This window comes from Oncorhynchus mykiss, chromosome 25, assembly GCF_013265735.2.
Source record: "Oncorhynchus mykiss isolate Arlee chromosome 25, USDA_OmykA_1.1, whole genome shotgun sequence".
Lineage (NCBI taxonomy): Eukaryota > Metazoa > Chordata > Actinopteri > Salmoniformes > Salmonidae > Oncorhynchus > Oncorhynchus mykiss.
In genome coordinates, this window is record NC_048589.1 from 784006 (window position 1) to 806179 (window position 22174).

The window sequence follows — 22174 nt, forward strand, 5'->3', positions numbered from 1 at the left end:
GACAGTGCATGTCAGAGCAAAAACCAAGCCATGAGGTTGAATGAATTGTCCGTAGAGCTCTGAGACAGGACTGTGGCGAGGCACACATCTGGGAAAGGGTACAAAAACATTTATGCAACATTGAAGGTCCCCAAGAACACAGTGACCTCCGTCATTCTTAAATGGAAGATGTTTGGAACCACCAAGACTCTTCCTAGAGCTGGCCACCTGGCAAAACTGAGCAATCAGGGGAGAAGGGCCTCAGGGAGGTGACCAAGAACCCGATTGTCACTGACAGCGCTCCAAAGCTCTTCTGTGGAGATGGGAGAACGTTCCAGAAGGACAACCATCTCAGCACACCACTAATCAGGCCTTTATGGTAGAGTGGCCAGACGGAAGCCACTTCTCGGTAAAAGGCACATGACAACCCACTTGAAATTTGCCAAAAGGTCCCTAAAGGTCTCAGACCATGAGAAACAAGATTATCTGGTCTGATGAAACCAAGATTGAACTGAATGCCAAATGTCACGTCTGGAGGAAACCTGACACCATCTCTATGGTGAAGCATGGTGGTGGTAGCATCATGCTGTGGGGATGTTTTTCAGTGGCAGGGATTGGGAGACTAGTCAGAATCGAGAGAAAGATGAACGGAGCAAAGTACAGAGAGATCCTTGATGAAAACATGCTCCATAGCAATCAGGACCTCAGACTGGGGAGAATGTACACCTTCCAACTGGAAAACGACCCTAAGCACACACAAGTGGCCTCGCCAGAGCCCGGAATTGAATCCGATCTAACATCTCTGGAGAGACTTGAAAATAGCTGTGCAGCGACACTCCCAATCCAACCTGACAGAGCCTGAGAGGATCTGCAGAGAAGAATGGGAGAAACTCCCCAAATACAGATGTGCCAAGCTTGTAGCGTCATACCCAAGAAGACTCGAGGCTGTAATCCCTACCAAAGGTGTTAACAAAATACTGAGTTAAGGGTCTGAATACATATGTAAATGTGATGTTTTTTGTACTTAAAAAAAAAAAAATGCAATAATTTCTAAAAACCTGTTTTTGCTTTCCATTAATGGGGTATTGTGTGTAGAATGAGGGACAAACTATTTAATTAATTTTAGAACAAAGCTGTAATGTATCGAAATGTGGAACGTCAAGGGGTTTGAATACTTTCCGTAGGCACTGCATTTTATACATTTACAAAAAATATGGGGGATTGGAAATGATGCAGGCAGTTAGACTGGCTTCCATCAATGTAACTGCATTATTAAAGCTGATCTACCCCCTAAAGAAAAATAAATAAATGCAGCTAAACCAGTCAATAAAATAGTTTGTGTGGTCTCCTTTCAATGACAACATTGCTATTTCATGCAGACAATCCAATAAAGGAAATGGATAGGTGTGTACAGAAGAAAGATGAATGGAATAGTATGCTATGGACTAGAGTAGGAAAAAAGGTTGATTCCATAGTTCTGTAGGCTACTCTATAGACCCCTTTCCTGTACAGGACACACTGACTTCACGCGCGACTATTGGCGGCAGTAAGAAAGCCATCACCATCTGTGGCCATTGAACATAGGCTAGATTTAAGTTATTACTTCGAAACAAAAACATTTTGGGTTTATGCTTACAGTGATGTTTTGCTTCTTGTTTGAACAATTGCTAAGACTATTTGTTTGGGATCTTTACAAAATGACTATTTTGGATGCATCAATTGTTAGCTAGACCAGTAAAATTATACTTAAAAAACAAACATATTAAGCAGGACATTCTTACGAGCCTCAAAAGTAATGTGAAATGCACACCTAAGCAACATGTAAATATAGTTTGTTTTGCTGGCGTTCTAGAAGAACAGCACCCTTGTTCTGCCACCAATTTGCGCGCATCGCCCTCGTGCAGCAATGTTTGCAAACGCAGAAAGGGATTTGTAGTTCATTTTACCAGTGATCCTTCACAAATAATGGATTTGTCTATTGTTTAAATTATCTAATGTATGAATTGGCTACGTTGAAAATGTAGCCTATCATGTTGTGATGACTGATATACAATATATAGTGGAAACGTTCACATACATATACATACATAAAGGAACATGTCGCGTTCTGACAAATGATGCCACAATGCAAACCCAACACATGCGCAATTGCTTACCTCATTTTTCTCTCCTATTCAATGAGACGATGACATGAAAAAAATGGACGTATGTGGATGTTTACCTGTCAGACCGTTTGTAAAGCAGAACGTTCTAATTCACTATAACTAAAAGATCATTCACCAATGTAGGCTACACCAATTATGTATGCCTGTTGGCAATGCAATGTCAATCTGTTGCTGAAATGCAATGTGAGGATACGAACGTTCTCTTTCTCTCTCAAAAGCTTTGCTCTCCGTTTATTCTCTTGCATCCTTAATTCCATGTTCAAAAGATGGTCGCTGTTGTCTCAATTAGAAGACGGGGTGATTGTGGTTGACTGCGCCTCTGAGTTGCCATATTTTCCCCGTATTTCTGGTATTTTGGAAAGTGGAGATTTCATAAAATAGCCGACATCAGCATGCGACCGGTCCATTACTGCCAACTTGCGACGAACACCGAGAAAAGCATCCTATTCATCTTCCTCCTCCTCCCCCTCATCTTCTCTCTCTCACACGCTCTCTCTCAGAACAATATAATTAGATTATAATATAATCACTCATAATAAATATTATACCCTGCATCAATTGTAAATATCAGACCTTTCCTTTCCCAATCATTTCATCATTTCAACACACCTAAAATAAACTTTGGAATTTCAAAATGTAAATCAAGAAGAGGACCAAAAATCAGTCCCAAAAAATTGTGTTTACTGTCAAACACTGTGTTTACTGTATTCATACGTGTATTCATAAACCATTTTACATTCACTCTGAATGGTAGTGTTCTGCATCCGTTTCCATACACCCAAACAACGACAACAACCAACCCTTCAAGGCTTCCAATGTCTTTAACTGTTTGGGATAGGGTGCAGCATTTTCACGTTTGGATGAAAAGCGTGCCCAGAGTAAACTGCCTGCTACTCAGTCCCAGTTGCTAATATATGCATATATATTATATATATATATTAGTAGATTTGGATAGAAAACACGCTGAAGTTTCTAAAACTGTTTGAACGATGTCTGTGAGTATATAACTCATATGGCAGGCAAAAACCTGAGACAAGATCGAACCAGGAAGTGGGAAATCTGAGGTTTGTAGTTTTTTTAAAGCTTGGCCTATCGAAAACCCAGTGTCTATGGGGTCAAATTGCACTTCCTAAGACTTCCACTAGATGTCAACCATCTTTAGAAACTTGTTTGAGGCTTCTACTGTAAAGGAGGGGCTCATAAGAGCTCTTTGAGTCAGTGGTCTGGCAGAGTGCCACAAACTCGTGCCGCTCGTTCACGTGAGAGGTAGTTCATGTTCCATTGCTTTTCTACAGACAAAGGAATTCTCCGGTTGGAACATTATTGTAGATTTATGTTAAAAACATCCTAAAGATTGATTCTTTACATCGTTTTACATGTTTCTACGGACTGTAACGGAACTTTTGGACTTTGTCTGGACCTAGTGTTCGCTCCTCATGAAGATGGATTACTGGGCTGAACGCGCTAACAACAAGGAGGAATTTGGATATAAATGATGAACTTTATCAAACAAATCAAACATTTATTGTGGAACTGGGATTCCTGGTAGTGCATTCTGATGAAGATCATCAAAGGTAAGTGAATATTTATAATGCTATTTCTGACTAATGTTGACTCCAACATGGTGGATATTTCTTTGGCTGGTTTGGTCTCCGAGCGCCGTACTCAGATTATTGCATGGTTTGCTTTTTCCGTAAAGTTTTTTTGAACTCTGATACAGTGGTTGCATTAAGGAGAAGTCTATCTTTAATTCTGTGAATAACACTTGTATCTTTTATCAATGTTTATTATGAGTATTTCTGTAAATTGATGTGGCTCTCTGCAAAATCACCGGATGTTTTGGAAGCAAAACATTACTGAATTTAACACGCCAATGTAAACTGAGATTTTTGGATATAAATATGCACTTTATCGAACAAAACATACATGTATTGTGTAAACATGATGTCCTATGCGTGTCATCTGATGGAGATCATCAAAGGTCAGTGATTCATTTTATCTCTATTTCTGCTTTTTATGACTCCTATCTTTGGCTGGAGAAATGGCTGTGTGTGTTTTTGTGACTTGGCTCTGACCTAACATAATCTTATGTTGTGCTTTTGCTGTAAAGCCTTTTTTAAATCAGACACGATGGGTAGATTAACAAGAAGTGTATCTTTCATTTGGTATATTGCACTTGTTATTTAATATTTTTGAATTTCGCGCGCTGCCTTTTCAGCAGAATATTGTCGAGGGGTGCCGCTAGCGGAACCCCTAGCCACGTTCCACACCCACTCTAAACAAATCATCTTCTCTAATAATGATATACAAAAAAGAAGACCTGTCACACCCTGATCAGTTTCACCTGTCCTTGTTATTGTCTCCACACCCTCCAGGTGTTGCTTGTATTCCCCAGTGAATTTATCCCTGTGTTTCCCATCTCTCTGTGCCAGTTCATCTTGTATGTTTCCAAGTCAACCAGTGGTTTTCCTATTCTCCTGCTTTTTGCATTCTCCTTTTTCTAGGCCTCCTGGTTTTGACCCTTGCCTGTTTCTGGACTTTGTACCCGTCTGCCTGACCATTCTGCATGCCTTGACAACGAGCCTATCGGCCACTCTGTACCTCCTGGACTCTGATCTGGTTTTGACCTTTTTGCCTGTCCACGACCATTCTCTTGCCTTCCCCTTTGAATAAATAAACATTGTAAGACTCCAACCATCTGCCTCCTGTATCTGCATTTGGGTCTTGCCTTGATAAGACCAGCCCAGTGAGCACAAGCTGTTTAAAATACATATTTTCAATGTCTTTTCAACCAATCTCTTGTGCTCATAGGGAATGACCCCTTAAATTAAATAATTCCATCTTGGTTACTTTGTTATGGTAACTTGTCACATCTGCATTTGTCCAATTATGTTTACATCTGCAAAAACAGGGCTTTGTTTATGAGGCAAACATTGTGGAACATTGCTGTGTGGGTGAGCAATAGCCCCAAGACTGCCATGCAGCTCCCCTGGGACTGAAGAAATATCAGCACACAGAGAGAAGTAGGAGATTGAACTTCACTCAACTTTCTAGAGCAGTTGTCACCAACTGGTCAATCACGCTCAACATGTCGATCTCCAAGGAATTCCTAACCGATTGCCAAACATTTATGTAAAAACCCAACATGTTGTTGGCGGTAGGTGCACCCAATTCCGCTGCCCTGCGTGCTGTGCCATACCAGGCATAAAATAAAGCTATAGTAAATTTGATACTGTGAGATTACAAAACGTTTAAAACCATGACTAGCGAGTGACTGTCAATGAATACAGCAAAGAGCTGCTTTTTTTTAGTGAATTCCTGTTTAAGTTCTTACTTAGCACTGTCACTACTGTATATTCAACACTTTTATAAGCCATAAAATGCACGTTCTACTTATTTTCACACAGCGCTACACTGCACCAGTAATGAATTGGTAGGAAAGTGTATCTATAGGCTTGCGTTATTAGTGGCTTGGGTCTTTTTTAATATCAAATAATATTTCCCTTTCTCTGTTTATAGGAGTAACAACATGAATTTGTGCACAAGGAAGAAATAATGTGGTGCGACTCGAGTTTCGCCAGCAGCTGGAAGACAGTAACCCTTTTTGGTCAGTCTCGCGGTGAATGTACTGTACACTAGATGGCGGTAATATGCAGCGTGCTGCTTAGGCCGCCCACTGTGACACGCTGTTGGGCGTGCTGGCAGCATGTGGCAGCGTGTTCGATTGTGCGTCAATAATTCAGCATAGCAAGTTTGTATGAAGGTCTAGTTCAATAGTAATATCCTCTAAAATCTAATCAAATGAATTTATAAAGCCCTTTTCACATCAGCTGATATCTCAAAGTGCTGTACAGAAACTCTCTGGTGACAAACAAACTTTGCTGCCCCTGTTAACAATCGTCCACATGGCTAGGAGAACCTATTCAAGTAAGTAAATACATTTTGAAAATGTAAAAAAAACAATGTATTATTAGCTAACTAGCTACATAACTCAAATGAGCTAGCTAATGTTAGCTAGTCAGCTAGCATGCTAAATCGCGATTTTCGTAAGTTAACTTTATGATTAAAAAAATATGCTTAATCATTTGTCTCTAAATTAACTAACATATTCCTGTCAACTGTACATTTTTTTGCATGATTCCTTATGATGTTATACTCACTTACATTTGCTTCCATCCAAGTATTTGAAGAAAGTCTACAGCCTAGGGTCACATAGCATCACATTCGTCATGGGAACCACTCGATATGATTGGTCATTGCCCAGCGGTCGCCGCTGGTGATTTGCATGAAGTTGGTAAAAGTTAATATATTTCACCGACTCCCACGCCACCTTTGCACCGCCCAAAGGTCCCCCGCCCTCTCCTTTTCTCACTGCTTTCCTTCCATTGAAATGAATGGGAAGCTGTGTTTCACCATGCGGCATCCTGTGCTAGTGTATCATGCCAGTGCTGCTCTCTCACTCTGCTGAGACTGACCATCAGAAACAGGCAACATCAGCCCAGTAAAATAAAGATAGAAAGCAAAGGATTTAAATGCTTAAAATCACTCAGCTGTGCCTCACAAGTAATAAAACAACGGATCTATTACCTGTGATTATATAGCCGACCTCAAATGTTTTAATCTAATTTTAAAAAATGGCCCAAACAACAATGCATTAGCAGGGCAATTCGAACAAAGCCAATATGAGGTGATAATGTATTGGGCCTATAGCTTACTGCACAAACCTCCTTACTACAGTATTGTTTTTAATTGGTTAGTGTTGCATAGGCTTATGTTTTTTAAGTCATGTTAAAAAAAATTGAGCAGGAAATCCCGGCTTGCATTTTGACTCAGAAAGTGATCTTGACTCAGAAAAGGTTGGTGACCACTGTATTAGAGTTTTCCCTGTTAACACTATCCCTTCAATGTGGCAATTGTGATCTAATTAATTAAATATTAGCCACTTTCAATGCAATATACTGAAACAAAACCAATTATGCAAGACATGTTGTTTAAGGCAGAATGCATGAGTAGGATTCTATTGCATTGACACACACTACTCATCCTGATCCAGCATAAATAATCAGAGCTGCAGTAGACCTATATGCAAATATACCATTGCCATATATGGATCTGTGCCATTTACTTTGAACTGGACTGTGTTTACAGCATGGGCGGTCGTGAGTGGATGCGCTTGTTTTGAGATCAAAGCGAAGCTGCATCTAGCCACGTGTGCACATTTTGTTCATATCCTTTGTTAGTTAGTGAGTTATTAGCCCAGTTATAGATAATTTGTAGTCAGCAATAGGGGAGCGATTGCTTCCTACAATAGCACAAAACGTGTCCATTTCTAGACATCTTTGAAAAGCGAGTCAGGTAAAGAGCAGTGTTGTATTTTGAGACAGGCTTGAATAAGCCAAGTAGCCAATAGGTAGAGGGTAGTATAATTTGTCTGATTCTCTATAATAATGGTATGTGAATAAAAATGCATTTTATTTTGTAAAGTGATTTCTTGCAACAAACAAACACAACAAAATATTCAGTCACCTCCTTGTCTGAAGGGCAAGTGGATAAACAGGTTAATGTCAAGTCCTGCATGGAACACCACACATTGGCTGCTACTGTAGACTGAATTATAGAACAGCTATTTCTTTGTTAAAATGTTATGGGATGCACTTTCTCCATTGTTTTTGATGGTAGGCCACTCTGGTAAGCCTATATTATGATCAAATAGCCACTAGCCAACTTGACCACTGTTAAAACTGTAACTTAAAGTGGGTACAGCCTAAGTGTTCACAGTAAACACGCGCTGGAAGTTGCACCAAATGTTCACAATGTTCAAGTTTGTGCTTAGCAGACATGGAATTTGTTCAGTGCCTAATTTTTTTTGAAGAAATTACATGAATAGAGCTGATGTGATTCTTCATCCTACATGTCAGAAAGGCATGTTTGTTCTTCGTAGTATATTTCTATATGAACATTCCACAATGTTGTGCCCTTCTGAATGCAGCCCAGGTATAACCAATGTTATGCATGCTCTGGATACTTTTCATCACTTTTTATCACTATAAAGCAAACGCCAGATGAATGACCAGTCCATTTCAGACATTAGCAGTGTGGTACAGATAACCCTTGGTGCGATTATTTTTCCTGGCTTTGGGAAAGCTTTCGATATGAATTACGTTTTGTTCATAGTAAACAAGAGGCATGAGTCAAGACGACAAGATCAGTATGGTAGCTAAATCACAGGTTATTTTAAGCCTTGGAGAGATCAAAAACAGCTGTAAATATCAAGAGTGGGCCTTAAGCCTTGGAGTAGTGATTACTTGCCTATGGCAAACAGTGCACAATAGGGGAGCACACATTAGTACTTTTCACACTACTGAGACAAACCGAGCCAAACAAGATGTACTGAGCTAATCTGGTTAGCTTCTATGTAGTTACTGTATGGATTGGTTCGGCACTATAGTGTGAAAAGAGTATTGGAGAGAAAACATTTACAGTGCAATGGTCTAATTAGTACAAACCTCTTATTTACAGAACTAGTTTGAGGACCATACAGGAAGATAAGGGAGGCTCAGGAAGGAAGTGACATCGGTAGCAGATATATAACAGTGTAATCCAAATATGTTTGAAATGTAGTTGAACTTCAGTCATTTGTGTCCCAAAATGATGCTTTTCAACAGGTGTAAATAATCATTGATTATTAATTTAAATGATTATTCATTTGTTTTTAAAGGGCTCTTTGAAATGCCAGTGTGATACTTTATCATGTATTATAGTTTGCAGAGCATTAGTGAAGTAGTCATTATGACACTATTCAATACCTCAGGAAGCCAGACAGTGGCAGCAGAGAGTTAATATCTTCATATTTCCATGTAGCGTCACAGAATTCGCATCTATTCAACCGCACACTTGGCCTAGTAACAAACTGCCTGGGGTAAACCTGATGTATTCATTTTAAAATAAACATCATATGATGAAAGAGTGTAATCATTGGAATATTGGTCATTTACTCTCTGTCAGCATCAGTTTTAACCAAATGTATGTGCACATAGTAAATGCACATAGTAAAAATGTAAACTTCCATTATGCATCCACTCTTACCCAGAGCAATTTGGCTAAAATGCCTTGCTCAACAGATTTTTACCCTAATCAGCTTGGGGATTCAAACCAGCAACATTTTGCTCACTGGCTCAACACTCTTAACCACTAGGCTACCTGCCATCCACTTTCAAATGTGGAGTGCTATCTCTACCAGGCCAGAGTAGAGGCCATTGATATGGCAAAGGGAATAAATTCAACTCCTAATTTTCTATTGGTTTCCTGAGGTGTGAAATATACAAAATAAAGGAGACAGACGGAACGATAAAAGACGAAACAATAGGTACTCCCTGTTGTATCATCCTTTGTTGCGATGCTCTTCGCCCCCAACCCACCCACGACCCATCCTACCCACCAAAAAGCTAAACTCTGGAGTGAAGTCAACCCTAGGAACAGATCTAGAATCAGCCCTCCCCAAATTCTAACCCATTAATGGGGTAAATACAAAACTGATCCAAGATCAGCTTCTTGGGGCAACATCATCGTAAGCTCATTGTACAGGGGAGCCTCTATGAGTACAACCCTTCCCCTACCCACCCTACCCTGATCCATAAAGAAACTGTCTGTCTGTTGCCCCAAAATGGCCGCCTCACACTACCCGCCACTGCATGACGCTCATGTCCTTGCCCCCAGTGGAAACCAGGCAACTATCGTCAAACAGGAATTTTACGTTGGTCACATGACTGCTGTGTCCGCCATAAACATGACTGGGAGCCTGGAAGAAGAAGAAAATCAATTAATCAAACTGCAATCAATGGCTTCACATCATCTTCACAGGCTCTTCTCATCTAAACATTCAATAGATTTTCAATCTTACCCGGAATTGAGAGCAGGGGAATGAGAAAAGTTGGACTTTTCCGAAGTCGTCTCCTGTGACGAGCAGCCTTTTGTCATTGGATCTGGAGACGGCGTTGATGTCAGTCCCGTCGGAGCCGTCAGACCATAACCCTGTGGATCAGGACCAGAGTTACAGTATCTATCTCATTATGTTATACCCTACACAAAATGTTCAAAGTGAATGGTCATACAGCATGTAATCTTGGAAACCCAGAACAAAAATGTTGCGTACTGTAATTGCATCATATGCTTGATTAGGTTCTGAGGGGAGAAGTACTGACAAGACAAACAAAGTCTCCACCCCCATAAATTAATCTCTCAGCCAAAGTATGGGTCAAATGGCCCCTCCCCTTCACAAATTTGAAAGATGCGAAATCGTGATTAGTCCAAATGACCAGTGACAAAAAATCTGTGCACAGGGAAGTTCCTCATTAGTCGTCACATCCCACAGTCTGTTGACAGATGCTACGATACCATCAAATGTTACGTCCATCTGTCCACAAGACATTGTACAGTATGTGTCCAGCAAACACATATCCAGCTGCATTGCTCACCAAAGACTTGGAAGCCCAGAGTGCAGTTGGACGTGGCCCAGGGGATGTCCCGTGTGGTCTCCACACTCACCACCTGTTTACACACTGATGGGATCCCTGGAATGAGACACAGCGGATTGAAATGTGGAGGTGCTACCCTGAAGTTTTCCAATAAGAACACAGATTTTCATTTTCAGTTGCTAAACAGCTTTACTGAACATGCCCATACTTACAATAGAGTATCTCATAGTCTCCTGAGTTGGACACCAGGTACTGAGAGTCCACTGACCAGTCCAGATGGGTGATGAAGCTGAAGTGGCCCTGAGAGACAGAAAGAGAGAGAGAGACAGAGAGAGATTGTATGCAGCTGTAGTACAAAGGCAAGAGAACCCTGCTGCAGCAGAACTTCACTAGATAAGACATTTGCTGAACATTATTTGTTCAAAACTTGAATACATGTAATTTTTGGAACATAAAAAGTATAACAAATATGTGAAGAAACCCTGCAGTTTTGAAACAGTGAACCGTTAAAGAACCAGTGCAGTCAAAACAGTTATTTTCTTGTGTTTTATACAGTACCAGTCAAAAGTTTGGACACACCTACTTATTCAAGTTTTGGCTTACATTTTTACTGTTTTCTACATTGTAAAATAACAGTGAAGACATCAAAACTATGAAATAACACATATGGAATCATGTAGTAAACAAAAAAGTGTAAACATATATTTTTTTTTATCCACAATTTGCATTGATGACAGCTTTGCACACTCTTGGCAATCTCTCAACCAGCTTCACCTGGAATGCTTTTACAACAGTCTTGAAGGAGTTCCCACATATGCTGAGCACTTGTTGGCTGCTTTTCCTTCACTCTGCGGTCCAAGTAATCCCAAACCATCTCAAAAGGGGTTGAGGTCGGGTGATTGTGTAGGCCAGGTCATCTGATGCAGCACTCCATCACTCTCCTTCTTGGTCAAATAGCCCTTACACAGCCTGGAGGTGTGTTGGGTCATTGTCCTGTTGAAAAACAAATGATCATCCCACTAAGCTCGAGAATGCTGTGGTAGCCATGCTGGTTAAGTGTGCCTTGAATTCTAAATAAATCACAGACATTGTCACCAGCAAAGCACCCCCACACCATCACACCTCCTCCTCCATACTTCATTGTTGGGAAACACATATGCAGAGATCATTCGTTCACCTACTCTATGTCTCACAAAGACACAGTGATTGGATCCAAAATGTTCCAATTTGGACTCATCAGACCAAAGGACAGATTTCCACCGGTCTTGTCACGACTTCGGACAAAGTTGGTCCCTCTCCTTCTTCGGGCGGTGTTCGGCGGTCGACGTCACCGGCTTTCTAGACACCACCGATCAATGTTTCATTTTCGTTTTGTTTTGTCTTGATTATTTACACACCTGGTTTCCATTCCATTAATTATGTTCATTATTTAACCCTCTGAGTTCCTTCTCTGTTTTGTGCGTTATTGTTTGTCATGTGGGTTCTCGTTGTTTGTGCTTTAGTTTATTGTATATGTTCCTTGTTGGAATATTACCATTTATTGAGTAAATCGTTGATTATTACTCAGAACTGTGTCTTGCGCCTGACTTTGCCTTTATTCAATTTCACCAACGGCCTCACATTTCAAATGTCCATTGCTCTTGTTTCTTGCCCCAAGCAAGTCTCTTCTTCTTATTGGTGTCCTTTAGTAGTGGTTTCTTTGCAGCAATTCGACCACACAGTCTCCTCTGAACAGTTGTTGTTCAGATGTGTCTGTTACTTGAACTCTGTGAAGCATTAGTGTGGGCTGCAATCTGAGGTGCAGTTAACTCTAATTACCTTACCCTCCGCAGCAGTGGTCACTCTGGGTCTTCCTTTCCTGTGGCGGTCCTCATGAGAGCCAGTTTCATCATAGGGCTTGATGGTTTTTGCGACCGCACTTGAAGAAATATTCAAAGTTCTTGACATTTTCCGCATTGACTGACCTTCATGTCTTAAAGTAATGATGGACTGTCATTTCACTTTGCTTATTTGAGCTGTTCTTGCAACAATATGGACTTGTTCTTTTAGGAAATAGGGCTATCTTCTGTATACCACCCCAACCTTGTCACAACACAACTGATTGGCTCAAACGCATTAAGAAGGAAAGAAATTCCACATACTGTATTAACTTTTAACAAGGCACACCTGTTAATTGAAATGCATTCCAGGTGACTATCTCATGAAGCTGGTTGACAGAATGCCAAGAGTATGCAAAGCTGTCATCAAGGCAAAGGGTGGCTACTTAGAGGAATCTCAAATATAAAATATATTTTGATTTATTTATCGCTTGTTTGGTTATTACATGATTCATTCAGCCGACAGAAACTTTCAACCGGTTTTCCCCATTAAGCAGCGGGTCGGAGTCAGAGGCCGAGTCTTCTCTGGTCTCTACTCCTCCCGTTACGGGGTCTGAGACGCCGAAGCTTCCCACCATTAGCTCTGACAAATTGAAAACTCTAGTCATTGGCGACTCCATTACCCGCAGTATTAGACTTAAAACGAATCATCCAGCGATCATACACTGTTTACCGGGGGGCAGGGCTACCGACGTTAAGGCTAATCTGAAGATGGTGCTGGCTAAAGCTAAAACTGGCGAGTGTAGAGAGTATAGAGATATTGTTATCCACGTCTGCACCAACGATGTTAGGATGAAACAGTCAGAGATCACCAAGAGCAACATAGCTTCTGCGTGTAAATCAGCTAGAAAGATGTGTCGGCATCGAGTAATTGTCTCTGGCCCCCTCCCAGTTAGGGGGAGTGATGAGCTCTACAGCAGAGTCTCACAACTCAATCGCTGGTTGAAAACTGTTTTCTGCCCCTCCCAAAAGATAGAATTTGTAGATAATTGGCCCTCTTTCTGGGACTCACCCACAAACAGGACCAAGCCTGACCTGCTGAGGAGTGACGGACTCCATCCTAGCTGGAGGGGTGCTCTCATTTTATCTACCAACATAGACAGGGCTCTAACTCCTCTAGCTCCACAATGAAATAGGGTGCAGGCCAGGCAGCAGGCTGTTAGCCAGCCTGCCAGCATAGTGGAGTCTGCCACTAGCACAGTCAGTGTAGTCAGCTCAGCTATCACCATTGAGACCGTGTCTGTGCCTCGACCTAGGTTGGGCAAAACTAAACATGGCGGTGTTCGCCTTAGCAATCTCACTAGGATAAAGACCACCTCCATTCCTGTCATTATTGAAAGAGATCATGATACCTCACATCTCAAAATAGGGCTACTTAATGTTAGATCCCTTACTTCAAAGGCAATTATAGTCAATGAACTAATCACTGATCATAATCTTGATGTGATTGGCCTGACTGAAACATGGCTTAAGCCTGATGAATTTACTGTGTTAAATGAGGCCTCACCTAGTGGCTAAACTAGTGACTATATCCCCCGTGCATCCCGCAAAGGCGGAGGTGTTGCTAACATTTACGATAGCAAATTTCAATTTACAAAAGAAAAAATGACGTTTTCGTCTTTTGAGCTTCTAGTCATGAAGTCTATGCAGCCTACTCAATCACTTTTTATAGCTACTGTTTACAGGCCTCCTGGGCCATATACAGCGTTCCTCACTGAGTTCCCTGAATTCCTATCGGACCTTGTAGTCATAACGGATAATATTCTAATCTTTGGTGACTTTAATATTCACATGAAAAAGTCCACAGACCCACTCCAAAAGGCTTTCGGACCCATCATCGACTCAGTGGGTTTTGTCCAACATGTCTCTGGACCCACTCACTGTCACAGTCATACGCTGGACCTAGTTTTGTCCCATGGAATAAATGTTGTGGATCTTAATGTTTTTCCTCATAATCCTGGACTATCGGACCACCATTTTATTACGTTTGCAATTGCAACAAATAATCTGCTCAGACCCCAACCAAGGATCATCAAAAGTCGTGCTATAAATTCACAGACAACACAAAGATTCCTTGATGTCCTTCCAGATTCCCTCTGTCTACCCAAGGACGCCAGAGGACAAAAATCAGTTAACCACCTAACTGAGGAACTCAACTTAACCTTGCGCAATACCCTAGATGCAGTTGCACCCCTAAAAACTAAAAACATTTCTCATAAGAAACTAGCTCCCTGGTACACAGAAAATACCCGAGCTCTGAAGCAAGCTTCCAGAAAATTGGAACGGAAATGGCGCCACACCAAACTGGAAGTCTTCCGACTAGCTTGGAAAGACAGTACTGTGCAGTACCGAAGAGCCCTTACTGCTGCTCGATCATCCTATTTTTCTAACTTAATTGAGGAAAATAAGAACAATCCGAAATTCCTTTTTGATACTGTCGCAAAGCTAACTAAAAAGCAGCATTCCCCAAGAGAGGATGACTTTCACTTTAGCAGTGATAAATTCATGAACTTGATTATTAGAAAGCAAATTACGGACTCCTCCTTAAATCTGCGTATTCCTTCAAAGCTCAGTTGTCTTGAGTCTGCACAACTCTGCCAGGACCTAGGATCAAGAGAGACGCTCAAGTGTTTTAGTACTATATCTCTTGACACAATGATGAAAATAATCATGGCCTCTAAACCTTCAAGCTGCATACTGGACCCTATTCCAACTAAACTACTGAAAGAGCTGTTTCCTGTGCTTGGCCCTCCTATGTTGAACATAATAAACGGCTCTCTATCCACCGGATGTGTACCAAACTCACTAAAAGTGGCAGTAATAAAGCCTCTCTTGAAAAAGCCAAACCTTGGCCCAGAAAATATAAAAAACTATCGGCCTATATCGAATCTTCCATTCCTCTCAAAAATTTTAGAAAAGGCTGTTGCGCAACAACTCACTGCCTTCCTGAAGACAAACAATGTATACGAAATGCTTCAGTCTGGTTTTAGACCCCATCATAGCACTGAGACGGCACTTGTGAAGGTGGTAAATGACATTTTAATGGCATCGGACCGAGGCTCTGCATCTGTCCTCGTGCTCCTAGACCTTAGTGCTGCTTTTGATACCATCGATCACCACATTCTTTTGGAGAGATTGGAAACCCAAATTGGTCTACACGGACAAGTTCTGGCCTGGTTTAGATCTTATCTGTCGGAAAGATATCAGTTTGTCTCTGTGAATGGTTTGTCCTCTGACAAATCAACTGTAAATTTCGGTGTTCCTCAAGGTTCCGTTTTAGGACCACTATTGTTTTCACTATATATTTTACCTCTTGGGGATGTTATTCGAAAACATAATGTTAACTTTCACTGCTATGCGGATGACACACAGCTGTACATTTCAATTAAACATGGTGAAGCCCCAAAATTGCCCTTGCTAGAAGAATGTGTTTCAGACATAAGGAAGTGGATGGCTGCAAACTTTCTACTTTTAAACTCGGACAAAACAGAGATGCCAAGTCCCAAGAAACAAAGAGATCTTCTGTTGAATCTGACAATTAATCTTAATGGTTGTACAGTCGTCTCAAATAAAACTGTGAAGGACCTCGGCGTTACTCTGGACCCTGATCTCTCTTTTGAAGAACATATCAAGACCATTTCAAGGACAGCTTTTTTCCATCTACGTAACATTGCAAAAATCAGAAACTTTCTGTCCAAAAATGTTGCAGAAAAATTAATCCATGCTTTTGTCACTTCCAGGTTAGACTACTGCAATGCTCTACTTTCCGGCTACCCGGATAAAGCACTAAATAAACTTCAGTTAGTGCTAAATACGGCTGCTAGAATCCTGACTAGAACCAAAAAATGTGATCATATTACTCCAGTGCTAGCCTCTCTACACTGGCTTCCTGTCAAAGCAAGGGCTGATTTCAAGGTTTTACTGCTAACCTACAAAGCATTACATGGGCTTGCTCCTACCTATCTCTCTGATTTGGTCCTGCCGTACATACCTACACGTACGCTACGGTCACAAGACGCAGGCCTCCTAATTGTCCCTAGAATTTTTAAGCAAACAGCTGGAGGCAGGGCTATCTCCTATAGAGCTCCATTTTTATGGAACGGTCTGCCTACCCATGTCAGAGACGCAAACTCGGTCTCAACCTTTAAGTCTCTACTGAAGACTCATCTCTTCAGTGGGTCATATGATTGAGTGTAGTCTGGCCCAGGAGTGGGAGGGTGAACGGAAAGGCTCTGGAGCAACGAACCGCCCTTGCTGTCTCTGCCTGGCCGGTTCCCCTCTTTCCACTGGGATTCTCTGCCTCTAACCCTATTACAGGGGCTGAGTCACTGGCTTTACTGGGGCTCTCTCATGCCGTCCCTGGAGGGGGTGCGTCACCTGAGTGGGTTGAGTCACTGATGTGGTCATCCTGTCTGGGTTGCCCCCCCCCCCCCCCCCCTTGGGTTGTGCCGTGGCGGAGGTCTTTGTGGGCTATACTCAGCCTTGTCTCAGGATGGTAAGTTGGTGGTTGAAGATATCCCTCTAGTGGTGTGGGGGCTGTGCTTTGGCAAAGTGGGTGGGGTTATATCCTTCCTGTTTGGCCCTGTTCCGGGGGTGTCCTCGGAGTGGGCCACAGTGTCTCCTGACCCCTCCTGTCTCAGCCTCCAGTATTTATGCTGCAGTAGTTTATGTGTCGGGGGGCTAGGGTCAGTTTGTTATATCTGGAGTACTTCTCCTGTCCTATTCGGTGTCCTGTGTGAATCTAAGTGTGCGTTCTCTAATTCTCTCCTTCTCTCTTTCTCTCTCTCGGAGGACCTGAGCCCTAGGACCATGCCCCAGGAATACCTGACATGATGACTCCTTGCTGTCCCCAGTCCACCTGACTGTGCTGCTGCTCCAGTTTCAACTATTCTGCCTTATTATTATTCGACCATGCTGGTCATTTATGAACATTTGAACATCTTGACCATGTTTTGTTATAATCTCCACCCGGCACAACCAGAAGAGGACTGGCCACCCCACATAGCCTGGTTCCTCTCTAGGTTTCTTCCTAGGTTTTGGCCTTTCTAGGGAGTTTTTCCTAGCCACCGTGCTTCTACACCTGCATTGCTTGCTGTTTGGGGTTTTAGGCTGGGTTTCTGTACAGCACTTTGAGATATCAGCTGATGTACGAAGGGCTATATAAATAAATTTGATTTGATTTGATTTGATTCCATATGTGTTATTTCGTAGTTTTGATGTCTTCACTATTATTCTACAATGTAGAAAATAGTAAAAATAAAGAAAAAACATGGAATGAGTAGGTGTGTCCAAACTTTTGACTGGTACCGTATACATTTCCACACTATGAGGTAGGAATAATAATGTGAAATTGTGAAAATTATGATAATGCAGTGTAAGAGTGTAAGAGCTGTTTGAAAAGGCCGGCTGAAATGTCAACCTGTTTTGGTTGGATGGTCTATTAAATGTGTTAATAGACAAATAAGAAAGACAGTTCCAAACCTCTCTGCCAATAACAGCTACTTTGCAGTTTTTCCCCTCCCCACTCCCTGACAGTACTATAAAAATGCTTGTTTGAGAAATTGCTCTTTGCTCAGAAACAATTTTTTTGTTGACAATTTTTATTGAAAACAATCACAGTAAGGTACTTAACAGTTACCCAGAAATGATTTGATATTGAGATAAAAACGACTGCATTGGGCCTTTAAAGGTCAACTACCCCTTAACTTAGAACAAACTTCTCTGGTTTTAGACGGCCTATGTGGTATTGATATAAGTCAAACGTGTGAATAGGATACTTTTGGCCATAAAGCCAGACGTGTCCAAAAATTAGTGTTGTTGGTGAGTTCGTCATGAGTGACTGCAGGGTTGGGTATGGATTACAATTATGCCCACTTGCCCACTAACACATGAGAAACAGCTATGCTGATTGTGCTCTATCAGCTGAGCACGCTCTATCGCAGGTATCATCATCTAAAAGCAGTCGCAGACAGATTTTTTTTCTCTTGGGGATGGCCGGGGGGTAGCTTAATTACAAATCATTTGTAGACTGCAAATTGTCCACAAGAGGCCCAAACGGATATAATGTTTGACTAAACATAATAATTTCAAACCTTGCTCACATTTGTGTATGATCACATGTAGTGTCTCTCTATTATGTGTGGGAACAATTGGGAGCAGATTTCTTGTATAAAATCACTAGGAGCTGATTTCCTGGTGTTTTTACAGTCTTAAAAAAAATGTTTTTGCTCAGAGAACTTGGGGGGCCAAGTAAAACCACCAGCGGGCCAAATTCGACCCAGGGGCCACCAATAGGGGATTCCTGCTCTATCCAATCACAGCAGCCAGATCCTCCAGACAGTGCGACAATATGCATGTGTGTGTTTTGTGTGTGTGAGCGTATGTAGTGTGTGTATGTGTGTGTTAAAGTGTAGTATGTGTGAGTGTGTGGGTAGAGTCCAGTGAGTGTGCATAGAGCTTGTGCAAGAAGGTCAGTGCAAAAAAAAAATTGCAATGCAAATAGTCTGGATAGCCATTTTATTAACTGTCTTATGACTTGGGGGTAGAAGCTGTTCAGGAGCCTTTTGGTCCCAGACTCCCAGAGAGAGCTGGCTAGAGTCTTTGACAATTTTTAGGGTCTTTCTCTGACAGCGCCTGGTAAAGAGGTCCTGGATGGCAGGGAGCTCAGCCCCAGTGATATAGTGGCACTACCCTCTGTGGCTCTTGCAGTCAGATGCCAAGCAGTTGCTATACCAAGTGGTGATGCAGCCAATTAAGATGCTCTAAATGGTGCAGCTGTAGAACTTTTTGAAGACCTGAGGGGCCATGCCAAATCTTTTCAGCCTCCTGAGGGGAAAGAGGCTTTGTTGTGCCCTTTTTACGATTGGGTTTGGACCATGATGGATCCTTAGTGATGTAGACACTGAGAAACTTGAAGCTCTCGACCCACTCCACCAAAACCCCCATCAATATGAATGGGGGTGTGCTTTCATGCTCTGAGTACGTGTCCTGGCAATCCGTCTGGCCCTGTGGCCTTGTGAATGTTAACCTGTTTAAAGGTCTTACTCACATCAGCTACAGAGAGCGTGATCACACAGTTGTCCGGAACAACTGGTGCTCTCATTCATGGTTTAGTGTTGCTTTCCTTGTCTACATGGCTCGCGTCACTGGACAGCTCGTGGCTGGGTGTCCCTTTGCAATCCGTGATAGTTCGCAAGTCCTGCCACATCCGAAGAGCATCAGAGCTGGTGTAATAAGATTCAATCTTGGTCCTGTATTGATGTTTTGCCTGTTTGTTTGGTGTTTCACTCGTTTAGCCTGTTTGTTTAGTCCGGATTAGTGTTTCACTCCTTTAGCTCAGTTATGTTTCCATGGCTTCTGGTTGGGATCCATGGCTTCATTTTGGGATATGTACGTACGGACATTGCACACACACTTATTATAAAGCCGGTGACTGATGCAAATTCCTCAATGTCATCGGATGAATTCCGGAACATATTCCAGTCTGAGCTAGTGAATAAGTCCTGTAGCTTACCATCTGCTTCCTCGGACCACTTCCATATTGAGAGCGTCACTGGTACTTCCTGTTAGAGTTTTTGCTTGTAAGCAGGAATCAGGAGGATAGAGTTATGGTCAGATTTGCCAAATTAAGCACGAGGGAGAGGTTTGTATGGATCTCTATGTTTTTTTGTTTGTTGTTGTTTGCTTACCCCCTTTTCTCCCCAATTTCATGGTATCCAATTGGTAGTTACAGTCTTGTCTTATTGCTGTATCTCCCGTACGGACTCAGGAGAGGCAAAGGTCGAGAGCCATGGGTCCTCCGAAACACAACCCAACCAAGCCGCACTGCTTCTTGACACAATGCCCACTTAATCCGGAAACCAGCCACACCAATGTGTCGGAGGAAACACCGCACACCTGACCATGTCAGCCTGCCACAGGAGTCGCTAGAGTGCGATGGGACAAGGACATCCCTGCTGGCCAAACCCGGACGACACTGGGCCACTTGTACGCCGTCCCATGGGTCTCCCGGTCGCGGCCGGCTGCGACAGAGCCTGGACTCAAACCAGAATCTCTGGTGGCACAACTAGCAACTGTGATGCAGTGCATTAGATCACTGCGCCACCCAGGAGGCCCACTGGATCTCTGTGCGTGGAGTAAAGATGATCTAAAGTTGTTTTGCCTCTAGTTGCACATAATATGCTGGTAGAAATTAGGCCAAATGGATTTCAGTTTTCCTGCATTCAATTCACCGGCCACTAGGAGCTCTGCCTCTGGGTGAGCATTTTCTTGTTTGCTTATGGCCCTATACAGCTCATTGAGTGCGTTCTCATGCCAGCATAGATTTGTGGTGGTAAATAGACAGCTACTAAAATATAGATGAACTCTCTAGGAAAAAAGTATGGTCTACAGCTTATCATGAGTTATTGTAACTCAGGTGAGCAGAACCTTGAGACTTCCTTAATATTAGAGCTTATGAACCAGCTATTATAAACAGAGAAACACACCCCCGGGGCTTCCCCAAAGCTGCCATTCTGTCCTGCAGATGTATATAAAAAACGTATAGATTTACAGTAGACATTCCATTAAAAAGCATCTGTTTCCAGCTACAATAGTCATTTACAACATTAACAATGTGTACACTGTATTTCTGATCAATTTGATGTTATTTTAATGGACGAAAATGTGCTTTCTTTCAAAACAAGGACATTTCTAAGTGACCCCAAACATTGGAACGGCAGTGTAAATGGAGATAGTTTAGTGCCTAAAAAAGGTGGATAAATACATGTAAAAAATATATAAATAGTTTCCTGATCTTTCTTATATCGCTCAGATATATGACAGACACTTCCGAACAAACTTCCTGTAGAATTTTGTATTCTGTTGTTCCATGTAGAATATCTATTATTCAATGCGATTCTATGGGCTAATATAGCAGCAATGCAAATTTCAAAGTTTCACCCAAAAATTGTTGTATATATTGATGGGTCTTTATATATTAAGCCTGGCTTAGACAGGGCTTAGACTCAAGGGATATAATAACACCAATAAGTTTAGTCTCCTCTACTTGATCAACAGCCACATTATTCATTACCTGATTTAATTCATTGCCTGTTTTAATACTTAGGGAATGATTTATACCGAATACAATGCTTTTAGTTATGTTCAGAACTACTTTATTTCTAGCAATCATTCTACAACAGACTGCAACTTAGGGTTGCACTGATTTCACTGGCTGTGGGTGCAAGCTTTAACTTCCTGACTGATGTCTTGAGATGTTGCTTCAATATATCTACAGAATTTGATGCCATGATGCCATCTATTTTGTGATGTGCACCAGTCCCTCCTGCAGCAAAGCACCCCCACAACATGATGCTGCCACCCCCATGATTCACGGTTGGGATGCTGTTCTTCGGCTTGCAAGCCTTCCCCTTTTTCTTCCAAACATAATGATGGTCATTATGGCCAAACAGTTCTGTTGTTGTTCCATCAGACCAGAGGACATTTCTCCAAAAAGTATGATCTTTGTCCCCATGCAAACCGTAGTCTGGCTTTTTTATGGCGGTTTTGGAGCAGTAGCTTCTTCCTGAGCGGTTTTGGAGCAGTGGCTTCTTCCTGAGCGGCCTATCAGGTTATGTCGATATAGGACTCGTTTTACTGTGGATATAGATACTTTTGACCCTGTTTCCTCCAGCATCTT

General features: G+C 41.9%; 2 protein-coding genes across 6 annotated transcripts in view; both read right to left on the reverse strand.

Moving 5' to 3' along the window:
* Positions 1-2595, reverse strand: part of LOC110505211 (ena/VASP-like protein) — a 65615-nt gene extending 63020 nt beyond the window's left edge. Inside the window, exon 1 of the mRNA XM_021584289.2 lies at positions 2136-2595. Coding sequence (XP_021439964.2) covers positions 2136-2140 — 5 coding nt within the window. The 5' untranslated portion in view covers positions 2141-2595. The remainder of the gene's footprint in view (positions 1-2135) is intronic.
* Positions 2596-7599: 5004 nt separating this feature from the next.
* Positions 7600-22174, reverse strand: part of LOC110505212 (echinoderm microtubule-associated protein-like 1) — a 96374-nt gene continuing 81799 nt past the window's right edge. For 4 of the 5 annotated variants that reach the window (XM_036962505.1, XM_036962504.1, XM_036962506.1 and 1 more), the window contains 4 exons: positions 10831-10918; positions 10619-10714; positions 10045-10175; positions 7600-9942 (listed from right to left, as the gene is read on the reverse strand). In XM_036962505.1, the coding sequence (XP_036818400.1) occupies positions 9817-9942; positions 10045-10175; positions 10619-10714; positions 10831-10918 (441 nt within the window). In that variant the 3' untranslated portion in view covers positions 7600-9816. Of the gene's footprint in view, positions 9943-10044; positions 10176-10618; positions 10715-10830; positions 10919-11556; positions 11612-22174 lie in introns of those variants that run through there. The other variant, XM_036962508.1, reaches the window with a different exon arrangement.